The sequence below is a fragment of the Anser brachyrhynchus genome, assembly GCF_964034855.1.
Source record: "Anser brachyrhynchus genome assembly, chromosome: Z".
NCBI classification, from domain to species: domain Eukaryota; kingdom Metazoa; phylum Chordata; class Aves; order Anseriformes; family Anatidae; genus Anser; species Anser brachyrhynchus.
In genome coordinates, this window is record NC_137697.1 from 6814068 (window position 1) to 6838014 (window position 23947).

General features: G+C 43.1%; 1 protein-coding gene across 2 annotated transcripts in view; it reads right to left on the reverse strand.

The window, feature by feature from the left end:
- The window catches only part of CCBE1 (collagen and calcium binding EGF domains 1), a 95795-nt gene extending 74770 nt beyond the window's left edge, over positions 1–21025 (reverse strand). Inside the window, exons 1-2 of one of the 2 annotated variants that reach the window (XM_080572738.1) lie at positions 20813–21025; positions 20628–20708 (exon numbers count right to left, since the gene is read on the reverse strand). In XM_080572738.1, coding sequence (XP_080428864.1) covers positions 20628–20708; positions 20813–20913 — 182 coding nt within the window. In that variant the 5' untranslated portion in view covers positions 20914–21025. The remainder of the gene's footprint in view (positions 1–20627; positions 20709–20812) is intronic. The other variant, XM_080572737.1, reaches the window with a different exon arrangement.
- Between the last annotated feature and the right edge of the window lie 2922 nt (positions 21026–23947).

Genomic DNA, 23947 nt, shown 5'->3' on the forward strand with positions numbered 1-23947 from the left:
TTGTCAAGGTTAACCAAATAAGTCAGTCAAATATAAGTCAAGAATATGGATTTTTTTTTTCTGACAATTTTAAAGAAAACAGTGTCAGTACTGAGCTAGAAAACTGAAAGTTTGCTGGGTCTGCAGTGCAACAGCCCACACTCCCTCCACATGAACTGACATCCATCCATCCACATCAACAGAACCCCTCTGACAGCTGGATGGCATTTGTTGTGAAAAAGGCCTCTCAAATATAATAAATAAAGAAATAAAACTATCAGCTGAGTTTGGGGCAAAACAAACAAACAAAAAAACAACCACCACCCAACAAATGAATGAATGCCATAGGAGCGTCTAGAAGTCTTTCATATGGACTAGCCTATGAGCTGGTAAAAGCTCATCTAGATCTATGGAAGGAACAAACAAGCTTATTTTTATTTTGTTTTAAACCAATTAGCAATAGAGTGATCTCTCTCCTCTCCTTTCCCCCAAATCCTACAGTCACTGGGAATTTACTAAAATGTACCTAGTATCTACTTAGAGCACAAGCTTACTGTGTTGATGCCATTTAACAGTGTGCACTGAGACCACATTAAAAACAAGTGGAACAGCCTAAAGCACAATAAAATTATGACTTTTTCCTCCTTTTCTTAAAAATGACAGCAAGCTTACAGCTGTCACAGCTTAAAATACCATTTCACACTTCCCTGTAACCCCTGTATAAATTATAGTTATCAAGGAATGTCATATTCTACAAAGTGCTTCCCAATATTCATCTTACATTTGGATTTCTCATTTCAGTTGACAGATATGAGAGATCATATATAGCCTGTAAACACCCTACTTCTGATACCCCTCAAGAGATTTGAGCCAATTTGTGTTCTTACAATCTTTCCCATCATATAGGTCAGTTCAGACTTTTCTGAGGAAGTTAAAGTTTCTTGAGATCTCCACCCATTTTATGTTAGATTGTACCCCCCACTCTGGAGATCTGAGCCAAAATAACAGCATGAGATATGGTTATTGGCTTTAGGACTGGAACTATGTTTTCAGATCCTGAAGACACAATAACTGCTCTTAACCCATAACAAATAATTCTAACAAAGAGATTTGGTTTATTTCTAACCTTCTTTGGTAGGTGCCATATTCATAAATGGAATATGAATATTTCCTTTTGTATTGGGAAACAGAATGGAAGGGGGAAAAAAAAGGGGGGGGTGGGGGAAGGGGTGTTTGGAGGGTCAGATAGGATGCAACCTTGGAAAGTGTTTTGGGCCACTTGATCCATCTGAAAAGGTGGCCAGGCACCCTGGTGGCACCGAGCACATCATCTGCTGCTGGCTTGCATTCCCACAAGTTGTGAGGTAGCCCTACTGAAGCTCAGGCATTTATAGCACAGAGTTTAGGCATGGGATTGGATTTAGTCCAGCATCACAGTTGGAAACACACTGACACACAGCAAGTAACTTCATCATGTCAGCATCCTATTTTTTTGGAAAAATAAGCATGCAGACAAAAAAATCTGCAAAAGATAAAGTTCACTAGTTTACCTTCCTCTAAAATCATAGAATCACAGAACTGTTTGGGTTGGAAGGGACTTTAAAGACCATCTAGCTCCAACGCCCTGCCATGGGCAGGGACACCTCCCACCAGACCAGGTTGCTCAAAGCCTCATCCAGCCTGGCCTTGAGCACTGCCATGGATGGGGCATCTACAGCTTCTCTGGGCAGCCTGTGCTAGGGCCTCACCACCCCTCACAGTAAAGAATTTCTTCCAAATATCTAATCTAAACCCCCTTCTTATAGTTTAAAGCCATTCACCCTTGTCCTAGCACTCCTGCACCCAACAAAGAGTCCCCCCCCCAGCTGTCCTGCACCCCCCTTTAGGCACTGGCAGGCCGCTGTAAGGTTTCCCCGGAGCCTTCTCTCCTCCAGGCTGAACACCCCCAGCCCCCTCAGCCCGTCCCCACAGCAGAGGTGCTCTAGCCCTCTGAGCATCCTCGTGGCCTCTGGATCTGCTCCAACAGCTCCGTGTCCTTCTTGTGCTGGGGGCCCCAGAGCTGGGTGCAGGGCTCTCACGAGAGCAGAGCACAGTGGGACAATCCCCTCCCTCGCCCTGCTGCCCATGCTATTTTGGTGCAGCCCAGGACATGGTTGGCTTGCTGGGCTGCAAGTGCACATTGACAGCTTATGTCCAGCTTCTCATCAACCAATACCCCCAAGTCCTTTTCCTTGGCGCTGCTCTCAGTGCATTCTCCTACCAGCCTGTGTTTGTGCTTGGGATTGCCCTGACCCAAGTGCAGAACCTTGCCCTTGGCCTTGTTGAACCTCACGAGGTTCTCACTGGCCCATCTCTCAAGCCTGCTCCAGGTCCCTTTGGATGGTCCCTTCCCTTCAGTGTGCCAACAGCACCACTCAGCTTGGTGGCACTGGCAAACACTCTGAGGGTGCACTTGATCCCACTGTCCATGTCACGGACAAACATGTTAAACAGCTTTGGTCCCAGTACCTGCTCCGAGTGTCCCTGAGGAACACCATTCATCACCGGTTTCCACTTGGATATCGAGCCATTGATGCTACTCTTTGAGTCCAACCATCCAGCCAATTCCTTACCCACTGAGTGGTCCATACATGAAATCCACATCTTTCCAATCTGGAGACAAGGGTGTCTTCTGGTACGGTGTCAAATGTTTGATCTAGCTCATTTTACTTTCAAACACTACATTTGTCAGGTTGTAAAATTGATGCAGAGTATTACATTCCACTTACCAGTTCCATGAGGATCTGGAAAAAGTCATTGGTACATTTTACTTGTATATTTTTCATTCTATTTGTTTACATATATAAAAATTACAGAACAGTCCCCACGCAGCACATGGCCAAGTATCCATGTGACTGCATCACTCTAAAATTATCTGTCAGTACCTCTGAGCCCTCCTCACAGTTAGTTACCACTCACCAACTCTTGTGGGTGGCTATTTCTAAAGAGCTGTTAGTGACCCTATCTAGCACTAAATGTGTCAGTAACTCAAATATTTGGCAAGCTTGGACTTCTCTCTGTCAAGTGATCAGAATGCCTTTGGGGATGATCTGCCACTGTGAATCCGGTGACTCACAATTGAGCTGTCATTCACTCAGGTCCCAAGAACTTCAAAAAATAATAAAAGAAGGTGGAATCTGACTCCAAACTTCTGATATTTTATAATAATGACCCTTAAATATAGAAGGTCAGAAGAAAGCAGCTATAAAAGTTGGGCTGGAAGTTAAGTGAGTGGCTGGGACATGTTTGCCTTGACTTCATCCTGTGAATCCTCATTGCATAGTAAAGTCCTACTCAGAGTAAAAGTCATCACAATTGAGCAATTTCTACACACAGTGGAAAGTACAGTCATAGCTTCCCTCTCTGGCCATTGAATCATTTCAAACTTGCTGCAGGTTATTTTTTTTTTCAAAGACTCTTTTATTCCTCCTGGCTGAGAAATACATGGAGAAGTTCCACCAAGAAGAGACCTCATTGTAATAGTTCTAATTGTCCTTTCAGGATCCCTGTTTACAGTAGTAGAGAAAGGATGTATTTTGTCTTCACGCACTCCTATGCAAACCCCGGGTCTGACCTTGCAGCCTCTGGAACAGAGTCACGTCTGTTCGGGAGATGATATCGCTCATGTCACTCCTGTATCAGCTTTCTGCTGGCATCGGTTCAGTTCTTCCTATAAGCAACAATCTCCCTTTCCTCAGCCCTCAGCTCATTTGAACCTTTTATTGGTGTAACTGCTGTTTTCTCAGTTATTCCAGCTTTAAGGGTCACTGGAGAGTCAACCTCCAGGTCAGCTCTTTGCCCTGTTACTATTCAGAAACAAGCATCTGTGAAAGTCACCTAAACTCACAGAACAAGACAACACAACTTTTCACCCTCCTAATAAAAGAAAATAAATCCAAAGTATCCCAACCTGTAAACCAGCAGCCTCTAGACTGGATCGGAGCAGGCAGACAAAAGCTTCTCTTTTTTTTATATGTGTCTTGAGCCATCTAATCCCAGAACTGCCACTTTGAACAACTTAATAAAGAGCAAACTTTCTGTTCTTTGAACAATGCCATGGGCTACTCCTCACAATTGTATCCCTGGAGATACTTTATGATGGATGCTCAGATCTGTGGATCAGGTACTGAGAAAAACACACTCGAACATCTCTGTCCACTCTCAAAAAAGAATGCAATAAAATACCATTAAAAATCTATTTTTCCAAGAATTCCTGCACACTGGTAACACTAAGGCTGTAACTCTCTTTCAGCTTTTAAATCACGCTGTACAAAAGACTTATCATGATTTAGGTACATGTAAGAGATTCTAACTTTTAAAAAAATAAATAAAAATTATCCTACTAGCATTCAGAAGGAAAAGTCAACACTGAGGGCTAGACAAAGCATGCTCTGCTCCAAGCTTGTATGAATATGTTCCTTGAGAAAACCTTCAATTTAAACACAATTCTGCTTTATAGCAAATATTTTCTATATTTCCTTGTTTTGTTTGTTTCCAGGGATATTTGTTCCACGTTAACAATGACGAGGGGGACAATCAAAAAGAGACGGCACCATCACAGGATGTTGAGCACAGCCATGGAAGTCATTCAGACAAGAGATAAGATTTCCCACGTTCACTGCTTTCAATAACAAAGCTGAAAGCCCAGCCAGAGCACCAGAGAGGAAGGAGCACCCGATACTGAGGCACCAGGCCATGATTTGTGAGACTGATGATTTCAAGCCTGCAGAACTCAGTCATAAAATCACATGCCCTAGTGCAAGGCATAGAGCTGGTGTCTTTGACAGCCTGCTTGTCACAACCCCAAATACTTCCAGGTACCTCATAAGCACAACCACAGCCTGGGGATGGCTGGCTTGTTTGAGATGAGGGTGGCACTAGTACTGCCCACGTGAGCTAGGAATCAACTTAGCCAACTAGACACCTGGATGTGCAGCATACATAAGGAAGAAAATTACTCTGCACACAGTTCTGCAAGCTAGAAAGAATCTGACCTATGTAGCAGGGAAGAGAACTTCTCCAAGGTAGGTTCTTGCATATAGATGCTCGCAAGAACCCATGACCATGCCCAGACTTCCCAGAGCAAACCAGTTCCAAATCCAGAAGCCATATTTCCGTGTTACAATTCATCTAACAAGACCAATGTCTTAAAGCTCGGTACTTCAGATTAACCGTCATGAAAATAGCTGTACAACTTCTAAGTAGGACTGACTCATACCTTTCCACAAGGGACACCACTCCTTTCCACCTAGGAACCACTTCCCTCTTCCCATCAGATGGGCTCTCCATGTCCTGTAAGCCTTGGCAGCCCTCCTCCTCACTGGTCCCAGGTCACTCCTCATTTTTGAAAGTGGATGACCAGGCTATTCCAGCTGAGGTCTCACCACCAATTTGCAAAGTAGTAGTAGTGTTTCACCAGATACACTTCAGCACCACTCTTGCCTGTCTCATTTCCAGTTCCTGTTTTTCCCATAATGAGACCTTTGCCAGATTATGAGCCTCTCACTTCCAGCATCATCTCCTGTTAGAGAGAATTGCTCCAGTCATCCCACTGGTCCAGACAGATCTACCTTACCTCTTTAAATGATATACGGAACAACAGTTTAGATAATCCCTGCCGGGGACTGATTCCTGCCAAGTTTTGACCACTGTTTATTTTCTCTCATTCCTGAAGATCTAAGTACCAAAGGCAATGATCCACCAAGCAAGAGTGTTAGAAAAGCACAAATATTCCAGTGACTGCATCTATTCCTGCGGGGAATACTGGAAAAAGTCTGACTGAGGTGACATTTCTAAAGCAGAGAGTTTTTGCACTCCCCTTTGGCTTTTCTCAGATGATGGTGGGGGCATTTCTCAGCACCTCCCTATGGTGCTTGACTCCTCAGGGGAAAGCTCACCTCGGTTTCTTTCTAAACTCTAGAAAAAAATCTAAAGATTTCAATGACATAGCTTTTCCCTTATTTATTCCAGTTAACAGGCTGTGTAGCCTCTTCACCACCATGCTCTGGCAGATTGGATGTTTCAGGAAGACTCATCCTGCACCTTTGCATTTCCAACTCTGCTTGTCCCAGTGTGAAAACTAATCCTGTAAGGCTGGGGTTTCCATAGCCCTCTTGCCAGCTGCTACGTTTCCTGGCTGAATATTTCAAAAAAAATCTGTGCATCTTTACATATGCAATCAGACCCATCTCTCTGCTTTTCTCTCTAGGCTCATCAGATTGCATCACGTCACATGACACAGTGCAAAGGTCTATGAGGAGGACAGCGTGAGCTTGCCATGGGATGCTGCTGATGGCTGCTTCTCCCCTCTGGACATATCCAATTCCTGCTTTGACAGACTTAGATGTGCTCTCCAGTCTCCTGATCAGGCTGAAGTGTTTCCTACCTCTATGCTTACTTGCAGCCCTGTTTAACAAAGTTAAAAGGTTTGCAGGCAAATGAAGAAAAACTTCAAGGCAACTTTTCAGTGATCTGTACAGAACTGTGTGAGAGCTAAAGTCACACATCTAGGAAGGAAACATGCAGCCCTTTGGTCAAAACTACTGACGAGATGCTTAGATAACTAATAAGGGAAAAGAGAGGGCAGGCTCTGTTTTTGTGTTTAGAAATAGCACACATGACTCTAAACTTAAGCATCTTTTCTGGTCTCCACAATTTGAGGATGTTGATAAGTGCAGGAGGATGCAGAAGAACAGAGAGGCTGACCTGAAGGTGAGGGAATACAGAGGATCAGCCTAGCTGGCTTGTCAAAGTCTTGACTGTATTCTAAAATGAGATGTGATTTTTTTTTTCTCATGTAAGTTACAAAGTGCTACCACACACAAGAATTACCCAATCCTTACCAGCCCTATATTCCATAGGGCCCTATATTCCATACATCCATTCCAGATCTTGAAGACACAGGGCTATAAATATGAAGGGCTGCTTGCAGTTTCCAGTGAAGACACAACAGCCCGCTGTGGATCTCCAAGATTTTATAAAATTGCACATCTTCTATTTATTTATAAGCAGCCCAGAACTGCTGACTATCCAAACAAGTTATATGAGAATCAAGCTGTTTTTTGTTAAAAATAATAACAATATGTTACTCACAACCAAAAATTAAACAAAAATCAATGGTGAGACAGAAAAGTGCTAAAAAAACAGAACCTAATTGTTCATATGCAACAACTGCTGAGTTAGACAATTCCTTGTAAAACACAATCATATTACTTCATCCTGAAGGGAACTGGGAGCCACTGCACAAAAGATGAATACCAGGCTAAATCCCATTTTCACCATCTCTTACAGCAACATAAATCTGGAGAAGTTCAACCAAAGACAATGGAGCTACATCCAAACTGCATGGGTGCTGCAAAACAGATTTTGATCCTGGCTAACTTGTCTCTTCACAGGCAGTAGAAAACAAACAAGAGGTATTCTTGCTGTCTTGGATAAGACTGATTTATTTAGCACTTGTGTGTATGTACTGTCATATCTCAACCCAACTGTCTTCCAAGCAAATCCATGCTTTACCATTATAGATATATAAGGCATTGTTAGGATATTTTTAACTTTATCAGTTGATATTCTAAGCTTATTCAAAATTTTCTTTTGTTATGACCTTCAGCTATATGCTGTAAAATGAAAAACAAAGGGTTCTATGGCTACTATTCTAAACACCTTACAAAGGGAGTGACTGACCATCCAGCTGTAGCCAATGAACTACCTCAGAGCATTTAACAGAATAGTACATTGTGAAAAATTTACTTTTTAAGAAAGACATTTAAAAAAATGATTTTGAAAACTAAAGAAATAAAGGCTTGCTATAAAAGATACAAACAAAAAAAAGTAGCTTTCTGTGTCCCTCAAAGTTTTTTAAAGGTAATATATTTAGTCTGATTTAGCCTGGCAAATAAGCTACTGTCCTCTATGTGTCTTGTTATTTTTACAGGTGCTACCAAGTAATAGTAATAATAATAAAAAATTAGAAAAAATGCATTTAATTTTAAGACTCACGCTTCAGTAACAAAGGGTGCCAAAGAAGTGATTCTCTCCAAGAGACCAACAGTTACATTTCATAAAGATATCACAAAAGGTTTCTTGGAGATAAGAAATCTGAATGTCTTCCAGTTATTGGGTAAAAGGTACAAAGGCATCCTCAAAGACAGTCAACTTTATTTTGTCTCCAGTAATAAGGATGAACTTGAAATTATTTAACGTCTTCCGTTTAGACATTTTTTAAACAACAACAAAATCATTTCTAACAGAATATAGCATGTACTTCTGTATTTATCACGCTCCTCTAAAGAAGCCTTCCTCATAAACAAACACTAAAGTGGCTTTTCCTTTAGTTATTGAGATCCAGCTGCAGAGAGCTCATTTGATACTTGACTGGTTGTTCAAGACTCAAATATTAGAAACCTCTGATTCTCTGTCGTAATTAACAGGCAGCTTGGAATGATATAAGAGCATTCATGGTCCAGGTCTTCCCCACAGCAGCCCTGTTTAGTTAACACAGCAACTCAGGGTTGGAAGCATTTGATTAGGACCATTCCTGAAGCTCATGTTCTCCAGCACGTCCTGCAAACACCAATCCTGTGTCTCCAGAGCGAGACACTACACAGGCTTTTCCAGTTGTTTGACCCTGCTTTGCAGCTTTTTTTTTTTTTCCACATGCATCCCATTGTAACAGACAGGACATTGAATCTTTTGAAACAGATTCAATTTTCTGTAATTTTTCATCTTCTTGGCCATCGTATTTCCAAGAACAAAGGTCAAGATGGCATTTAATGAAAGGATTACTATGTTTATTTTGATTCTTTCTTCCAAAAAAGAAGTACTACAGAGCAAAGCACCAACTGGACAATGTGGAATGTAGCCAGAGTCTTCAGTCCTAAGATGCAATTAAGAGGATCTGAACACAGGAAAATTTCCTCTCTATTTCTGTCCTGAAGATATATTTGTCCTGCATTAACTCTTTGTCAATTCCTTTAGGAAAATTTCTTGGAACACTTTTCTTTTCATTGGAACAATTTATAACTGTAATGGCTCTAAGGTCAATGGAAATGTTTGAAATCTCTTTACCCCGGTACTCAAAAATATCCAGCAGACCGTATTTGCAAACTAGGATGTGTAAATAAATATATGTGTACATTAGCCATCCTGCTACTGACTACTTGTTTTCTCCTGCTCTTTTCACTCTGCCACAGCTATTTTCACTGGAGATGTTCCAGTGATGTACCATTAACTTATTCCCACTGTGGAAATACTCGGGATATTTTTGCAACATAAGAAAACATCACAAAAATCTAATTTGTCTCTCAGTGGATATTAAAAAATACACTTAAAAGGGACCTTTTTTTTTTTTTCTTATCTCAAACAGTAGCATTTTGTTGAACTGGAATGACAAAATCATCCTAAGAAAACAAAGACCAGTGAGTTATTTGAAGATTCAGTTTACAGCGACCTTCTTTGCTGTAGCAGGAATGCTACATCTTAGGGGTAAATTACCAAGTAAATTTTTTTTTCTGCAACGCATAAATTAATTTTTTTCCTTCATTTTATAGCTGGAGAAATAGCCAACACCGAAACCGTGGAGTAAAGCTTAGTGGGTAACTGAAGGCAGACTTTGGCATGATACGGCTCATTGAGGAGCATGGAAACATAGCCCAGGATCCAGGAGTACAGCTCAGATCCTGGCAAGCCCATCCTAAGGTTAAAAAACCTTGCCTCCCAGGGTCATAGTGCCTTCCACTGATGTAAATCTGGAGGGGTGTGGAAAAGGCCCCTTCCAGGCACGCTCAACAAAACCGCTACTCAACAGCAGGTCAGCGTGAGGACAAGAAACAGCACAAACAAGAACCTGTCCAATAAACTCAGCTTGGAAAGTCATAGCAGAAGACTTGCTTCTCTGGTGAGATGCATTTGATTTGCTTTAACAACTTTTTGTGTTCTCTTTTCATGGAATGCTAACAAGAATTATGAAGAGGAATTCCAAAACTGATGCTATCTGGCATAAGCCCAGTGAAGACTGTAGAGCTAAGTATATGCAAACCCCTGCAATACTGTTCTGTATACTGTATACAGCACTGTTAGTACCCACTCAGGGGACCAAAAGAGGGATCCTTTGACACAAGTTTGGCTTCCAAGAATAATCTAGAAGTGACCTGCCCTGCAAATATATTTTACATACATTCATGAATGCCAAGTAGATTTCATGAGATCCTGGGTCAGCTTGAAACATTTCTGCAGGAAAAGAAGCTGAGTTAAGATCAGATGCAAGGAGAGGGTTTGAATGCACGTTGAATCTACTTTGAACCTGCAAGAGTGGCCAGGATTGCAGGTCTGTATAAACAGGAAAAAAAAAGTTTGTGCAAAAAGCTCTTCACTAAAGCTGTATCACTGAAACTCTTGCTTCTCTACAAGAAGTTTCAAAACTAAGAGGAAAGAGGACATGTTAACTTGGTCTAAAGGATAACTCTCTCCCTCTCTCCCCACCAACTGTATACTGCGAACGCTGGCTGAACCTGAACTCCTGAAGCAGACTCTTACAAGACTGAAAGAATGAAAAAGTATGAAATCTGGGAAGGGTCGGGTTGTCCTCTCTTAGCTCTCTCAACCCTGGCTTGATAGCTTTAGTCTGGAAGAAAGGAATGGGAGAAACTGATGGGTGAGAGGAACCGGGGAAACACATTCAGGAGTAACATTTTAATACCTTCTCTTTTACTATTACACAAGCTGGAAGGCAAGCAGGACAAGGTAGAATAACAACTTATCCCACGTTCTCCATTTTTAAAGAAGCACAAGGTGGCACGTGGTTATTTTACAAGTGGAAAAGCTTAAAGCGAGAAATTTTCTGTGAAGATTCCAGAAAATAAAATAACAACCTATTTTCTATAAGCCCTTTCATTTCTCAATTTTGAGATTTAAAGGAGTTTCACCAATTATTCTATGGATATGCATTTTAAGAAGTGAAGAGGCTGGTGCCAGTCTCTTCTCCCTGGGAACCGATGACAGGACATTCAGGAACAGCAGAAAACTGCACCAAGGGAGGTTAACACCAAATATATGGAAAATTTTCTTTACCGTTAGGGTGGTCGACCACTGGAACAGGCCTCCTAGAGAGGTGGTAGATGCCCCATGCCTGTCAGCGTTCAAGTGATTTTTGAACAAATCCCTCAAGTAACTGCTTTAACTTTTGGTTAGCCCTGAAGAGGTCGGGTAGTGTGACTCAATGATCTTTGAAGGTTCCCTCCAACCAAACTATTTTATTCTATTTTATAGACTCCATGGAGTAAAACATCCTGTGGAGGAGAGAGTTTCTTCAGGAAGGGAAAAATAACAACCAAAACCTAATGAGCTTTTTATCCAAATATATTATACGTCAAAACAACATTTCTCCATCTGCCTAAGCAAATATACTATTTTCCATATAACCAGCACATTATGTAATATACCAAGTCAACATCTGAGGCACCACAGAAGTCACAGTCTGAGACAACACTTACCCGTAGACTGTCTGGGCCATCATGTAGACGACCAGCCTCACCACGGCTGGAATCATCGTGCTACCAATTCCCAAGCCGTGGGCAGAGACCAGCCCAGACTACAAGCACACAAGGCTGCTGCTGTTCCTTGCTCTTGCCTTAGGAAGCTGCAGTTAAAAGGATTTGCCTATTCCCAGCAGGATCAAGAGTTCACCAAAAGTAGCTCCAGTGACCCCTGGTCCTTCAAGTCCCTCTCTCACCCTCCACTTCTGAACCGCTAACATCTACCAAAGACCCTCAACCCCATTTTCACCCGTTTTTTCTCTTCCCACAGATGCTATTATAAAGATTAAATAATTTTCCCCTTGGCTATTTTTGTTTGAATTATAACTCATTTCAACTTTCAAAGGCAATAATCTTTAAGCTAAGGGTTTTGTCAGAATTCCAGAGAGCAATGTTTAGGAAACAACACTGTTTTTTGATGCAGCTACAACAACATACTACACAATGAAAATTGTGTATGATAATAGCATCTTGTCGAACAGGCAAGATGTCAGATTTACAACATATTAAATGTGTTGAATGTGATCATAAAGATATTAACATTCCACTGAGACATCAGAGCTCCAGGCAGGAAGTTATTTACAATGAAATAATGCATCCAATTTGCTCTTTTACAAAAATAATTCTGAGCATACTTTTTTGTGTGTGTTTTCACAAATTTCTAAGTTGTCAGCATTTACCCATCGCTCGTAAAATATTATTGTAATAGTTTGTGTACTTCTTCAGTCATTTTGCAAGCTTCACCATCTGACTTTTTGGACTTGGGCATTTTGGTACAGAGAATTAGCTGTCAACTTTCCCCCTTGAGGGAGGGTAATGAGTCTATCAAGCCAATGTGACAACTGCTGTTTTACATTGGAAGCTATGCAACACCAATTTCTCCATAGAAAGACTTTTGTTCTTCATACACTTGCTAGCCCAGATGAATATTGTCCTCTACTTCTCCAAACTCTCTCTATTCTAACTTACCCTTGATTTATAATAAGCCTATTCATTCTCCAAGAACAATCCCTTTAAATATTCAGAGTATAGCTTTGATTTTTTTCTCCCTTGCTCACTTAAAACATTGTGTACGCACTGCCTTAGCACCCAGCCCATTTGAAAAGAAAGGAATAAAAACTGTTTGATGTGTGCTTACTACTGAATGGCTGCTTATATCAATACACTGAATATAGACACTGTACATTTCACCTTATTTAAATTCCAGTGCAGATTGTCAATTAAAATGGATGTGGTTAGATCTTAAGTTCATCATCAACAACAACAAAAACACACAGAAGTACACGCTTGCAATAGCTGGATGTAAGCTAAATGTTTTATGGACTCGTACCTCATTGTTTGAACCAGGATCAACAACAAAATCAACACAGCATGGTGGAAAACACTCTTTAAGCAAGAAGGATTTTCCAAATGCAATTAAACTCTGGGACTACTGTCTGCAACTGAAATTGTTTTTCTCTTCAATTGTTAAACAGAGCAACCCTCAAGGAGATTCAAACGAATTGCTTTTTTTTTTTCTAAGCCAAAAAGAAACTGAGTCAGCACCGTATGGATTCAGCTCTCCATTGTTTGTGCATATAATTGGAACATAGAAGAAAAGGCAAAGTATACCAGCAGAATGACATTTGCTACTGTTGGTTTACAAAAGAAGCCAACAACAGTCTGAAAACTGAAACTGAGCAACAGAAAAAAAAATCTAGTCAGAATTTGAGGGGAGGTTTTTTACTCTAAATCAAATGTCAGCTCTGTTTACTTGGATGCTCAAGTGTCTGCCTCTTAGTAAATGTGAATTTTAAAGACAGGAGCACTGTAGTGACACACGGGGGTCTGTAGGAGACATAAGCAATGCAAGCCAAAGGTACCAGCACAGATCTTCTCCCTGTCCATGACAAAGCAAGCCCACTGCAATCCCTCCGACCCCAGCAGCTCCAGCTGGCGTGGCAGTGATACCAAACACTCAGCAATGATTCACACAAGAGAAAAGTCATCTTAGGACTCACGGCACTGAGGCTGAGACAAAAATAAAAGAATAAACTCAAGGATAGGAGAATTCAGCGCATTATCAACAAAAAGAAAGAAAGAAATTAAGAATACATATATCACGTATTCCCCAAACTACCATAATCTGAAATGAGATACATCCCAGGTAAAGTTTCCCTGCACATCTGCAAATCAGCCGTATGCACCACGTAAGGTGTCTTGCACACATCTGCTTTGCGTGATCTGGTTGCACAGCAACTGCTGTCCCAAACATGCAACGACACAAAAACAGGCAGGCGCCGCTAAAAGTCCCAAAAACCTGTCCCCTGAATGCTCCTCCTACGGGACAGTGGCTTTCCCAGCAGCATATGGGCTGTCCCCTCTCATCTGGGATGTCTAACGAGCTTTACCTATTTCACCGAGGGTAGTTTAAATATTTCACATTTGACTTCTTTAAACACCTGCCTGCATCATGCTCCTCCTGCTGTCCCACAGACCTGCACACCACAAGAGCGGACAGAGATTTCCCAAACCAAGGAAAGAAAGAGGAGGAGAGGCAGCCAAGGGATGAGGCAGCCGCTCCCGTAGCTTAGCTCCAAGCGCAGTCAGGAGAACAGGCATTTCCCCAGGGTGCGTGAGTGTGGTTTTGTTTGTTTTTAGCTGATGCTTTGTTTGTCTGGGTTCTGCTTAAACAGATGGAGTCTGGAAGCGTTTAAATTATACGTCTTTGGGAAGTGATTACCTCCCTTCTATCACACACACGTATCTGTCGCACAAGCTACCAGCAAGCTGGAATTTCTCTATTTTTTTGTGTCTTTACCCATTTTTCTTTCTATCTGTTCCTGTTTTTTCCCCTTTCTCCTCCTTGTTGCTCCATATCTTTATCCTCCCATCCCTCCTTCTTCCGCCTCATCTCTTCTGACCATGACCAGCGCAGAACAATCCAGCTCAAGGGGTCTCTGCCTCGGTGGGAGCAGTAATACCAGTATTAATTACGCCCTGCTGCTAGCAAGAGCGACTGCAATCACGCCTGTAAGGACAAAACAGCCTGACCTTAGGGAGCGCATACAATACTCAGGATAATTACAAAAGTCATATTCCCTTTGGCGGCTGATTTTTATTACATATTTTGTATCAACCACGGGAGGCCCTGGGGCTACAATTCTGTTCGTCTGGAGCCTCTGTGCTAGACGCCATGCCCAGGAAAGTCAGTTCATGTTTAACCCTATATTCTGTGGATGCAAACCATAATGCGATGCACCTGGATTTCATTATCGATCGAACCACCAAGGAGGGCACTTCAGACACAGCTCTCGGCTCGCCAGTTTTAAAGCTCTCCAAAGTGCTTTGAAGTGAACATGAAAAACTTCCGGACTACACGAGCAGCTAGCTGCCAGACCTCATCCTTTAATTGTAGCACTATCTACCTAAGGGCACCACTCTAGGTAATTAGGCAGTGTTCTGGAGGATCATTAATTCTATTGCCTCATTTGGGAGTGAACTGACCGCACCAAGGAGACACCACCCCGTAAATCCACAGCACCACCGTGTTTTACTGCGGGAAGCTTTGCTACAGCCAGCGACACATATACCTGACATCTCAGGTGAGCAAAGCATCCCTAATCTCACCAAAATTCAGGAAGAATAAAGATCTCTAGCTGTAGGACCTAGGACAGCCCACAGGTAGGTGTATGCCTGCGGTGTTACTCTTATCCAGCAGATACTCACAGCGTATCTCAGTACCTGAGAGCAGCCCGTTTCCTCAGCACTCGCAGCCAAGGGAATCAAGGCAAAACAAGGACTGACTGCATTCACAACTGTGATGCCTTAACCTGCTACTTTCTGTGCAACAGTGAGAAAAAAATTCTGGGGGAGCTGAGACAGATGTCTTACCATCATAGTAGAATATTCTGTTTTGCCAGGAAGCAACTTACCAAAGCTGAATTTTATTTATTCCTACGCACAAAAGTCTACCTGTGACAGCAACTTACAGTAAGATTGTTTTACATATATAAAAAAAACAAAAACTTTTGAACTCAGAGAACACTTGTGCTTGTTGCATCTCTTCCTAAACAGTGTGCTAGCCAGCTGGCCCAGAGCAAGTACAGGTGAGGCAGAGCACAGCACACCTGGCAGGGTTGTGCCACATCGCAGAGCTGCCAAGCAGCTTGTTTCGTGGTGGTGGTTTGGTACAGAGCTCAAAGCTCTGTACCTGCACATCACAGGCTGCTTCATAGGATGAACGGATTAACATAATAAATACTGACACTCCTCGTTTTCGATCCAAACCCCAAGTGACACAACTGCAGCTCTTCTCAGCAGCAGTAGCAGGATGCATTGGCACATTTCAGATGCTGTGATGCTACCCTGAGTGACGTGCAGACTTAGCAGCTCATGGCACTTCACCACTGAACTACGTGCAAAAGAAGAATTCTTAGTTTATGGAAACATAAGGAAACTCTTTTGGCAGCTGTGGAATTACAGCTGTTGTGTATGTTTGCTTTTCTTAAAACAAAAACAAAATTCAAAATCTTATCCACTCTTAAATTTTCAGCAAAATTCTGCCATGGAGTGCATTACCCTGGAAGATAACTGGAGACTAAGCAGTACTGTGCTCTACTCGGACAAATTTATTGTTTACAATGTTATACTGTAATGTTAATCAGGGCTCTTGCAAATCTATTAAAACTAAAATGATCAGCAAAACTTCAGAGAGCAAACAACAGCAGCAATAAGAAATGCCTAAAAAGAAAAACAAGGAGATAAGATGACAAAATGTTATCCTTGTTTACTACAGCTGAAAGCTTCAAAATCATATACCACATTTCTATTTTTCCTGTTGGGAAGCTCTGGAGCACGCTCACTGAGTATCTGGGAACAAGGAATTGCATACAGTCCCCAAGGGCATATTAGTGAAAGTGCTGCTCTTTGTGAAACAGCTACACTCAACTTACTTGCAATTACTTTTATCTTATAAGAATGTGCAAAATGATACAGTCTATAAAAATAGTAGGCTCCATCAGCAATATCAGCATTCAAGAGAGTAAAAAGAAATGCTTTTCAAGGCACGCGATCTCTGGTTAGCATCAGAATTAAGCAGGGCATAAGTATACATGTATTCTCTTCTGCAGTATGATTGACTTTTTTTTGTTTTGTTTTGTTACGAAGCATAGAACTACCTTTCATTGCAAAATTTAAAATCTCACACTTAGGGAGGGCCTCTGTAAAATACTCTCAGCTGCTAATTATCAGGTGAAGAAGCTGACAGCCTCCACAGAAACATGTTCGTCCTGTTTAAAAAAAAACGACTCTAAATCTCTGACAACCTCTTACTCTCTGCTGGTCCTGCAGAAGGATGGCCTCAGTCACTATGTGCAGAACAGGATTATACTCAGCTCCTTGAGGAACCTGCGCCCTTCACTTTTAGCAAAAGATGCACAGAATAGAGAGAGCTCACCATGACCTCAGAGCAAAATGGATAATTTTTCTCACCAGCTCAATTGTCTGTTTAAAAAAAGAAATCAGTTTAGTCAATTTGATATGCAAATTGAGCGGGGATTAAATGAACAGTTTAAGCTTAATAAAAGAAAAAGCACCTCTGTTGGCCCAAGAAGGCAGTAGCTGAAGTGTTCCTCCAAGATATGCAGATCCAGGTTCAAATTTCCACCTGCCTGATTCAGGGCAAAAGCCAGCCAAGCGTACACGGCACTATCACAATCTGCATACCGCTTTTGTTAATTTGGGCCTTTATTTTTATCCACAATTTCTGAAAAAGAGCAAAGCTATTTATTTCAAATAAATTTACAGCAATATTTAAGTGTCAGGCATACAAAGGAATTTACATAGTCTGGTGACACAGATATTCTCATTGTCCCATCTGTTTCATGCTTCAATTTTCCTACCAGTGGTGACTGACAAATAGCTTCCTACCAGCAAATGTTTCTGCTAAGTCTCGATATTGTCATTCCAAAACACACTCACTGCTCTCTCCAAATGTAATATTTAACTTTCCTGCTATAAGACAGTTAACGAAGTGATCAGGCTTTGCTGGTTCTTAAGGAGGAGGCACCTCTAATTAATAAACTGATGGGCCTCCTGAACTTGGAATTGTGTGTCGCGAGAAGGACTACAGTTAGGATGCACAAAATGAATTGTCACACGCACGTGACAGCACGTGGAAGCACTGAAGAAAGCTGCAGCACCATTCATCTCATTTAGCATGCCAGCAGAGTTGTTCAGTAGTCTATCTGCTCCAACTGCCTTTTGCATCTGTTCCTCTGTACTCTTATGAAAATAAATACAGAGAACATCTAAAACAATACAAATAAACCCAAGCCAAGGGCCAGACTGCACACATTCAAAAAGGAAAAATACATCTAATTATGTACAAGGTTGCTATGACCACAGGGAAAAATGCCAACGTATTCTCAGTGCTTGGCCCTGCTTTTGGCTTGGCCCTGCATTTGGATCATTTGTATTCACGAGTAAATCTCGTCAAAGAAATTTTCAAGAAATATTTTTTTTATGATGAAGTAAGTTTTTTTTTTTTTTTAATTGAAGTGCTGTGCAAACATGCTGATTTTCTTGAAAAATTCCAACAGGAGCAAGAAAAAAGATAAAATTGTGTTGAGTCAAGAACTCATGCTTTCAAAAACTACATTTGTTCAGGAATTTTGACATCTGACTTAAAATGTGTTCCTTTTTTACTTAACTACTTGTACAGCAGATCATCAGTAGCAGTGCATGCTGCCTTGTGCCTGGTGTGTTATGACGTGAACAGAAGTTTGTGTCATTCTGTTTAATCTCTACACAGAAAAAACACTTTGACCTAGAAAGAAATTAGATGTGCATATCATTTGTAAATAGCTGACATTAAGTATCTCTTTAAACTTTCTCTAACAATTTAATTACTATATGATGTATAACTATAGTTGCTGTGAGATGGTGAAAAACAGAGTAGGAAAACAAAAAATGAGATTTGGTAAGAATAAATACTGGACCACCAAAATCAAGTTCCTCAGAAATCTGACGTGAAAGTTTCCTAAAGCCAAAGCTGAGTTTCTGTCCCAGCTAAAGTTTTTTAACTGTCCACTGTCATGCCCAGATGCCAAAACTGAATCCTAAGGCACCTGAACGTCCTGTGAAATGAAACCCACCTTGGGACAGCACAGGCTTGGTCAACACTTGCATATTTCCTTTCATCTCACTATCAGCTCCAACCTCCCAATATCAATTAATCTAAAATTAAAATAGCCTCTGTGCAAAGCCGCTCTGCTGCTTTCGTTTGGGAGATGCTGCCCTGCTCCTGTGCAAACAGACATCATGAAGGAGCTCACAGTGATGGGGACGGAGCCTTCCTCACCCGATCCTAAAGGCTGGACCCTGGAAACGTGTCACTGTGTGGAAATCAGAAAAAATTTTAAAGGCAAGTCCTAGTACTCATAGACATTGATAAACTATTAAAACACGAACCACAACAACCTAGAGTGCAATACAGGGTTTTGCAAGCTCTTGTTCACTGTCTGTGCTGATTTGGGATGGCGAATGCTGCTTGGGAACACACAGGGGGGGAGCCTGGAAAGGCTCGGCACAAGCAGAGCCCAAAGGTCAGCAGTACCTCAGCAAGGATGAATGGCATTACAAGCGGGACCTGGCAGCAGGACAGAATTGTGCTTTCTCCGCACGGTGACCCACAGCAGCTGGGGGAGCCTGTGAGGTCCTCCTCAGTTCCGCACAAAGCAGATCTGCTTTGCGGGGATGGGTTTGGGGACACGCAGCAGCGAGGATGTGACAGCAGGATGCCCATGAATGCACTGTACTTATGCAGCTCCTGTGCCAGCTTTCTCCTTCAGCAGCTCCCCCCTCTCTCAGCACAGCCTCGTCCCCACCCCAGTGTTATGCTCCCGAATCAGAGAAACGCTGGAGGTTCAACCAGGCACTTTCCTTCCCTGCAAGACCTACACGCTGCCTCTCTCCAAAGAGTGCCGCGTGCTGGAGAGCTGCTTACAAGTGGCTTCTACCTCACCTTCACAGGACGGGGAGAAAGCAGAAAAGGGAAGCAGGGAAAGATGGGCTGTAAGGATATAAATGGTGCTGAACAACAGGCAGTGCTGTAACGCTTTCCCAGGCGGGTGCATGGGCAAGGCACAATGCTGCTGCACCACGAAATTAAAGCTCTCAGGTACTTACGCCAAAGATAAAATACTATGGGAATAAATAAAAGATCTCTGCAACACTTCTCACGAGCACCAGTGTGCCTTATCGCATTTTTGGCTCCCTGGCGCACACATGCACACACACACAAGCAGTGCACAGTCAACTCCACAATGCAACCTCTTGGAAGAAGCAGCTTTCGTAGACGAAACATCTCGTCTGTGTGAATGGGACTAATCAGAGGACATCAGTAAAGGGATACGTGTGTGCTCATGTTTTGTGTATATTTCTCCACAAGCACATCTATACTGTCAAGTGTTCTGGGACATTTATCATCATTAAAATGGTTTTAAAATTCTTCTGAAAACAGATGATGTTTCTCAAATACACAGTTTAAAAAAAAAAAAAAAAAAAAAGGAAAGGAAAGATAGAAAACACACGGCTGGATTCAACTTACTTAATTTGAGAGGCCTCTAACGAAGTCTCCCCCAGAGCTGGTTGCTGAAGCACGGGCTCATTCTGAAGGGCTGATTCATCTATACCTAACGTAAACGTCCCTCCGGCTGGGACGAGCCCAGCCGATTTCACCGATTACCCCATAACTGATGCAGCTCAACCGCCCTCCTGGATGTACCTACCCATCCAAGTGAAGGAAGCCCCTCTCAGGGACTGAATCAGCCACTGTCAGGCAGCACAGGGCACCCAGACCCCCTCGCACCCCCTCCAGCGGTGCCGTTGCGGTGACATTTGCAGCGCGCTCCTAACCCCTTCCCCTCGGGGATGCCACACGCGAAAGGGACACGACCACGGCACCGTTTGCCCAGCGGTGGGCACGCCGGGCTGGGGCAGGGGAGAGGCGAGCAGCTCGCCACCGCCACGCGTGTGTCGCCCACGCTCAGCCCCGGGGGGAGCTCCCACGCGTGCCCCCCGCGGCTCCACGCTCACCTGAAGCAGGTGGTGAGCTCGCCCGTGGGCTTCAGGCAGGGGTAGCGGGTGGTGGCGATTTTATTCTCGGAGCAAACCTCCCTGCAAGAAGAAAGAAGAAAAAAACTAATAATAAGATGAGGCGGTGGAGGGAAGGGAGACGAGCAGAGGAGCGCGGCGCTCCGCGTCGAGGGGACTTCACCCACCTGTCGCCGTCCTGCGGCTCCTCCCGGTAAGTCCAGGCGTGCCCCAGCGCCAGCAGCAGCAGCAGCCGCAGCGGGGCCAGGCTGCGGGCCGGCCGCCCCATCGGGCCGCCTCTCTCTCCCCTCCGCGCCTCGCCGGCTCTGCCCGCCCCGGCCGGCGGCGGGGCTGCGCCGACCGCCGCTCCTCCCGCCCCGGCGTCGGGCCGCCCCCCGCCGCCGCCAGATGTGCCCGCGGGGAGGGGCCGCGCCCGCCCAGATGTGCCGCCAGATGCGGCCCCGAGGCGGGGCCGGGCCGCGGCAGATGCGCCGCGGTGGGGGGAGTCGGACAAACCCCCTGCCCTTCCCGGCCCCGCGGGTGCGGGGAGCGCGGGGGAAGGTGTGGGGCGGCGGGGGGACAAAATACAGGCAGGGAAAGTGATGGGAAGGGGAAGGTCCCGGTCCCGGGGGTGGCAGCGCTCGGTGCACTGGCACTGGTACTTTCCAGACTGGGCTTTATCTGAAATCTGTCTCCCGAGGGAACGGAGGGGTTCAAAGCATCGCTGCTGCGACGGCTGTTTGTCCCTGTGTACGGCTGCCGCTTCCCTGCCATTCATGAAAAGGAGAAGAGCAGCGATAGACTTGGATAAAATAGCACGTCACCCCTGGCCTGTTGTATCATATCCTGCTTTAATGGTTAAATCGCCAGGAACCAGGGGAGAAAACCTGCAAAGCGGTGATGCCTTTGCAAAGTCTTTGGCCAGTACATTGGCTTTGATCATCACATAACTACCTACAAATACTAAAGGCTTTGGGGAGATAAGGTTTGCAAGTCAGCCTTACTATCACTTTCACCTGTAGCATGAACAGCCTCATCTTACAGCTAGAATGTACTCACTTATTAATATTATTATTATGAGCCAGAATAGCCAGGGGTATGCAAGTAACAAACTGTAATTTCTGTACTAAACCATCACAGAATACTGGGGTGTAAGAGGACTTGAGCCACTTGCGTTCTATTTTTGGTTGGGTCGTGGGGAGTAATTGAACAAGTCACTTCATCCCCTCCATGCCTCAGTTTCCCCTGTCTGTAACAAGAAGACTGAAATAGTTTATTACTACTGTTAATAATAGTAATAATAATGCAGATCCCCACCAATTATTTGGCTACAGTTAAGCTGTTAATCCCTTTGGTACATTGTCCAGTACTCAGAAGACAACAATAAATCAATGGACTCTTATTGGGAAAACTCTGGGGTTTCTCAGAAATTTTCCTGGACTTGTGGAACATCTGCTGTCATTGTGGTCTGCTGTATGCACTGTGAACTGCCAAATACAAGCCATTTCTCTGCTCTAAGTGCCACTGAATATTCTTTCTAAGTCTGTGCTCAGTTAAGCAAGGGAGCTCTGTATGCCAGATTTCCCCCCACCCCCGGTTTTGTTGTTGCTGTTGATATGATGTTTTAAATGTTTATTCTTTCATAGTTCCTTCCTTCTTTTCCTTTATACAAATAATGAGTAAGCAAAGACAGGATTTGCTGTCTTGAAGCCTGCAAGAGCTGCGGGTGTTTCGCACAGGACTAAGTGCTCTGTCTCTCATGCAGATCTCCCAGAATCTCTCCCAGAATCTGTCCAATTCTGAGATAACAGGAGCAAAAGCAGGACCCGGGTGCTTGGATTCAAGTGCCCAGCAGACACCTGTCTCCCCGTCATGTTCTTTACCCTCCCTCCCCAAGTGGAAAGTATCCAGTGGCAAGGTCTGAAATGGAGAGAGACTTGCACTTCTGTAACCCCTGTAATTTCTGGCTATACATAACAAAGGATTTAATTTACCACATTCCAGAAGTGGTTACAGTCCCTCCAAAAACCTCTAATTCTTTACAAAATTGAATCATACAGGAGCACAGTACCGAAACACTTTGGATGATTTCCAGTCCTGGCCCAAGTGTCATGACTTTGGAAGAAGTCTGATTTTAAAAGGCTCACTATATAGGCCTGTGATAGGCATATTTTCAAAGAGTTCCTCCAAAACTTTTGTCATTCAAAGCAGATCTGATTCACTACCTGAATTGCTTAACTCTGTTCTCTGCTATTGCTTTAATGCCTGCCACCCACATAGTATTGTATAGCACACTGTACTATCTTTTTAATTAAAAATATTAGAGCAGCTTACATACACTTTCATTTAACTCATGCAAACAGTCTTGTTAATATAAACAAGGTAAGCAGGTGAAGTTAATCCTGCACTCAACTCATTGCAAAGCAAGCCCTAGAGTTTCATACATGAAAGAATTTAAGTGGGATCAAGAGTAAAAAGACGTTCAACAGCACCAGGCACCAACATCCGTACTTCCCAACTGGTAACCCTATTACCTCTGAATACATTAAAGTCGAGGGTTCCATAATTTTGCTTCATCAGCTTCATCTCAGCTTTAATGACCTTGCAGCTGGGGCCATCCTGAGAACAAGGCTTGCTTCCTGGAAAGTGTTGAAGGGTGGTGGTGGTTAAGGAAACACTGAAATGTTCCTGTTGCCTTAGGGAAGGAATGATCTGGGACTGTTTTCTCATATAGTAAATAAGCTGAAAGTGATTTCTCGTGCGAGGGATGCTTTTGCTTGTGCAGGGTCATGTTAGCTTTGACCTGCCCAACTCAAGCATGTATGAAGTTGATCAAGCTGCATACTAAATTTTGGAACTCTCTCAAAGAAAAGGATGAGGAATTCAACCTAGTAAAGTGCTTATCAGCAGTTTTATTTGCACTGTTTATGTAGGAATAGGCATTGTTTCCTACAAATCATTCATAATGATGTTGTTAAGCTAATAATACAAATTCAAGTTTCTTTTCTGGATTTTGCTGGTAACTGGAATATCTCAGACTCAGACTTTAATCACCACAGCTGAAGGGGCTCTATCAGAAGAGCATTTCCATGCTGGAAAGGCACAACCTCTGCAGAATGGGAGGAGAAGGGCAAGAATGACTCTTCAGAAATACACTGAGGACCTTGACGTTCATGAAGAGCTCAGAAGATCTCAGAGCCTGTTACATTAAGGTCAGTACAAATGCACAAAGAGGTCTGAACGTTTAAAGGTGATCCTGAAGAGAAAAGACTATTTCTCCCTACTTTCTACTCCCAACATCAAAAGTACTACAAAGTCATGTT